Source organism: Acyrthosiphon pisum, chromosome A2, assembly GCF_005508785.2.
Source record: "Acyrthosiphon pisum isolate AL4f chromosome A2, pea_aphid_22Mar2018_4r6ur, whole genome shotgun sequence".
Classification (NCBI taxonomy): domain Eukaryota; kingdom Metazoa; phylum Arthropoda; class Insecta; order Hemiptera; family Aphididae; genus Acyrthosiphon; species Acyrthosiphon pisum.
The window spans coordinates 105,875,306-105,880,908 of NC_042495.1; the positions used below are offsets into that span (position 1 = coordinate 105,875,306).

Consider the following 5,603-nt stretch of genomic DNA (forward strand, 5'->3'; position numbering starts at 1 on the left):
CCCCCCCCCCAATCAAAATCATTAATTATTTTTTTTTAATGATATACTAAATTTACATGCACTATATTTTACTATTTCACTATTACTATTTTACATGTAATAAATAATGATTAATCATATGGTCGGTTATAATGTTATATAATAACTAAATTATCGAAAATATTTTAAATGAAATAAATATTTTAAGCCCCCCCCCCCCCTGTCATATAGCCATGGCTCCCTAGGGGGCCGCGGTCCCCAGGTTGAGAAGCACTGATCTAAAACACTCTCTGCGTACGTGGTTGAGTCATACTTGTATTGTTGGCATAGTAAACGATATACGCCTGCAGCTTATACTTCATTTGCGCTTTTTCGAATATACATAACTATAATAATATAATGTATAATATTAAATAGATATGTTATATATATATTGCACCCCCAGTATCGTGACAAGGTACTGTATACACATATATTATATTGAGAGAGAGACATAGATAGAGAGAGAGACACACACACACACACACAGATTGAAAGAGAGGTACAAACAGATAGAGAGACCAAGCCATCACAGTATCATCCTAATCATTTGCGGCGTATCTATATTATAGCCTTTTCGGACCCTAAACGTGTTATATTCCGTTGTTGACTCGTTCCAGCTAGTGTGTACATATTCTGTGGGGGGAGGGGGGGTCGAAAACGATAGAAAACATACACGGTATAATACGCCATCGACCGTTCACAAACAACGACGGTGAAACCTAACCGGAAAGAGCAACGACAACACACACGCCGACGTGCGATGTCGTATATTAATCCTGTTTGGGCATTATTATTATTATTCCCGTCCGCTTATCGTTGTCATATGGGTAAGAGGGGGGAGGGCGTGAACTGGAAGGGAAATACGTGGGCATATATTGACACTCGGTACTCCAACCGCAGAGCATATGAAATTCACATCAATTCTGCAGGATCTAGATTATAATAAATCCTCCACATCATAATATGTGCTGGCTGCGTAAACATATTATCCGAGAAATAAAATATTCCAGTGATTCAATAAAAAATACATTCACCTTTTGGCAACAAAAAAAATGCATTTACAAATCGTATAGGTTCCATTTTGTCGTGTTTGTATGGCGAAAGATTGATACAATCACATTTTCCTTAGGTGACACGGGTTCGTACATTTTGTAAATATAACTAAAAAACCCATAATAAAAATTTCTATTTTCCGGGTATTATGTTGTACCTCGAATAATTTACGCCTTCAGTTGTGTTCTTCCAGGTACCCCTACTTGTGACCATCATATACAATGTGGGAATAATTATAATATTATGTAGTCACGCCTCGTTCTAAACGTCGCGGACAATTTTCGACAGAATATGATTATAATAACCCACTAGGTGTCCATTATAAATAATTCTAGATAGGTAAACTCATGTATTAATAATAAGGCAACTGAAAAAAATGCGATTCACTCACGTCGATTTTGGCTCCGGGAATCGTGTTATTGATGTACGGCGGTACGCGTCCTCTTATGTACTGGAACAATTTGTCACCGCTCTTGGTCCACTGGACCTTGTAAAGTTGGTTCTCGACCACCGTGTGGTTGCATCTCAGCACCACTGTCTCGCCCAGCTTGGCGTATCTGGGAACGATGGCCGACAGCTCAAACAGGTCCTTGCAATCTGAAAACGAAAAGCCATAAATGTCTTGTTGTGACCGCGGTTAAGTGTATATCATTAGCATTGCGGTACATTTATATGCACATGTGATGATGCAGTGTTTGTGCGTGTGTGTTTTGTGGGGAGGGGGGGGGGGTAAATGTGTGCTTCGCGTCCGCCGTTTCTGTTCGCTCGGCGCTTCTTTGACGGAAGTTGCGAAATTTTAACTCATCCCGCAGTTGACGCTATGAATTTATAAACGCGTAGCCGTGTGTATATATTTGCATTACAGAATTTAGTCTTTTGCGCTGCACAAAGACGGCATAGCTACAACAAGACTTGTACGTACGATGCACGATAAATTATTTATGTCAAAACAATTTTTCAAAACTTTTTCTGTTTATTAAAAAAGAAGTGTACGTAATACATTTTAGATGGATACTCAACTAAACACTACGGCTGCTCAATTATACAAAATCTGTTGTTTCTCACTTCAAAGAAGTAAAGGGACTTTACGAGTTCTAATAAAAAAAAATATATATACCTATATATATATATATATATATTTATATATAAAAGCGACCGCGTTATACGTGGTTGGGATCGCCATAAAACGTTTGATACATTGTACGAACTTTGCAATCAGTTCTATACATATCATAAAAAGTAATCTGCTGATTATATTAATTTAGTTATTATCCATAGGTCGGTATATTATAATGAAGTTTTGAAAATTAAAATAGTTTTACAATGTATATATATAATATTAAATTTTAAATATTACACTACATTATTAAATTGTGTTTAAGATAACTTCAATATTATAAACATATCTTATATTAGATTATTTAAAACACTTTTTAATAGTTTTTCTTTTCTTTGACTCTGAACTTGTATTTAAAGTATATTCAATATTCCGTTCAGAAAACGATCAAAGTTATCATATTTAGATAATTTTAATTCTCAGCATCTTAACTTCTAGTTTTAAATTCAGATAAGCAAAAACTAATACATAATTCATAAATATTCATACAATTTTGAGAAAAAAGGATAGATTGATATTTTAACGATTATCAAATACAATATTATTAAGTATGTTAACTGATAAGAACTAATTGCAATTTGAACAGTGTTCACTAAGAATGACCTAGTGGACGAGTAGGTATATTTTTTAAACTCTGATGCTAACAACCTTTTTTTTATAATATTATGTTTTGCTATCTTTTTATGGAAGTTTGGTGTACACTTTTGGAATATTTGCTTACACAGTTACACATAGAGACACAATACATTCATAATATAGGTACATGCCTTTTAACATTTAAAATAGAATTCAATAGTCGCGCAAGTCATTATATGTTATACAAGTTATATATTATAAACCGAACTTAACGTTGTTTGATGACATAAAAAATAGATAAACAATGATGAGTACACAGTAATATGATAAATCTAACAATGAATAGGTGTTGATGGCATATTAATATATTATTATGGTGTTAAACATGTAAAAGATAAAATAAATTGCACAAGACATTATTTGGTTGGGAGGAAAACGAAATAATAAAAAAAAAAATGTATCACATCACGGAGTTTAAAGATAAAAATGTTATATTCAATATGCATTAAACCTGCGGTATCTCTACAATATTGTAAGCTTATATAATAATTACGATGTTATCGATAAGTTACCTACCTATAATAACATTTGTATTGTTGTAATAATGTGGAGTGGATGTAGCCTAATACTTTTCTTAATGTGTCAAATACGAATTGTGCGAAATATCAAATTGAATTGTTGAAAGTATAAACAATATTAAGAAACCCATTGATCTAGTACTTAGTACCTAGGTTAACTTTCCAACCATAACCTCTACATTATATTACAATAATTTTTATTTTATAATATTATCTTAGGGCTAGGTAGGTACTGAACAATTTGATTTATATACCTAAGAAAATTTAGGAAAACATCACCAATATTTTTTTAAATGCTTTAAAGTTTAAATAAAAGAATAATTTCTATAATAAATTTAAATGGATCTATGTAGGTAAAAAGCTTAAGTTTTTTTTAAATTGATATTATTAGCTGAACTAAAACTGTAAACATATAAAATATGTATACGCATTATTGACGTGTCTTACATTAAGTAACTGTAACTTGTAAGTTTGTAAAACATGTGTGAGAATTATACATGGCATAATATTGACATTTTAAAATGCTGTGAAATGTTATTTGAAGACATGAAAACATTTTATTATATCATTTAATATTTTGACACCTATATCAAATATTTTTTTAAGTAAAATCTATAGACGTTTCATTTAATACGTAAATAAAATATGATAATATTATACTGTTTGAAAGTAATGGTTTTCTGAAATTGTATAGGTTACCTAGCTACTCAATATATTTTTCAATTTACTGGGAATATGATAGTTCTGTTTCACGTGTTTATTGCGTTTTGAATTATTATAATAGTTTAATCATTCAAAATCGTATTTCTGCGTATAGATATACCTATTGCTCCGTTAATTTAGGCGAGCACCAGCCATGAGATGGACACGAGAGCAAATCATCAAAATCACCTCGCCATATTATGTCCATAGGTCCGTAATATTATAATATAGGTCTTCGGATGTAGACGAGCGAGATGACCATAAAAAAAAAGGTTCTGCGAGAACCTTATGGTCCACCCATGCCCGTACATAACATAATATAGTGGTTTGCAATCGCGTCGATTGAACACGCACAAACGTTAAAAGTGCTACCGTGGAATAATTTAAATTCCCCAAGAGAACCAAAGAAACGTTTTTCAGGTCACCATTCAATTTCATTTAAAATAATAATAAAAAGAAAAAACAACCATTTCCTCCTGAGTAAAAAAATAATTCCAATGTAGCATATAATATTATGTAGTTATACGACGAATACATTATTTTGATCGCTCTGTATACATTTTTCAATGATACCCACCATGCATTTTATAATGGTGCATTTTTTTCGTTTTAATTTCGTACTTAAAAAAAAAACAAAAACAATAACAATATATCTTGCATGTTCACGGTTAAACCCCAACTACCTACTTTCTTTGAACGATATTTGAAATTTCAAATGGAAATCAACAATAATTAAGACACCATAGGTGTATTATGTTAAGTTTAGTAGGAATGAAACGAAGTTATTATGTAAAAAAATAATAAAACAATATAAGTGTTTCTATAACTAATATACACATAATATCGAACTCGTGTGCGATTGTACGTCGAGAATGTTATATTTTTTTTATAATTATTAATATGAAAATCATCGACACAGAATGTTCTTCTTCATTGACACAGAAGAACGGCTGACAGACTCATAAGTATATAATATAATACGGGTAATGCAAATTAAGTCGTTCGAAATTACCATATTAATATCAATGTTGGATTGCGTGCGCCAAGTTTATTATCACCTTGAATTTAATTCAATTTTAATGCAATGGTACAAAATAAATTATAATATATAGTACAATATAGATATGGTCACACGTTCAGAAACGGTAAAAGATTCATTACCTAATTATTACAGTTTGTCTACATCATAAAATTTAATTAATTATTCCACTATTGGATTCGGTATTACGTTCGGCTTCTCCTTCCCATGGGCTTGTTATACTGTGCCGGTAAAGAAGAAACTGTGCCATAATTGTTATTAATATTCATTGGACAATATCATACTTTTGGAATCATAACAACAAACTCGTACATTATCAGGTCATATAAATCGCTATAATTTAATTACGAATTTTTAAAAGTCAAGTTAATTTTAATAATAAAATAACATTTTATCGAATAAATTCTCATAATGTTGTACTATATTCTTTATCCGATATTATTTTGTTGATTTAATTTTGATAAATATTATTCTGATTTTACATTAAAAATATACTAATTACTTATTTGAAAAAGAA

General features: G+C 31.1%; 1 protein-coding gene across 1 annotated transcript in view; it reads right to left on the reverse strand.

Annotated features, from left to right (window-relative positions):
- Window positions 1–5,336, reverse strand: part of LOC100568561 — a 35,699-nt gene extending 30,363 nt beyond the window's left edge. The window contains exons 1-2 of the mRNA XM_029490040.1: window positions 5,276–5,336; window positions 1,466–1,695 (exon numbers count right to left, since the gene is read on the reverse strand). Of these exons, the coding sequence (XP_029345900.1) occupies window positions 1,466–1,695; window positions 5,276–5,336 (291 nt within the window). The remainder of the gene's footprint in view (window positions 1–1,465; window positions 1,696–5,275) is intronic.
- Window positions 5,337–5,603: the final 267 nt, after the last annotated feature.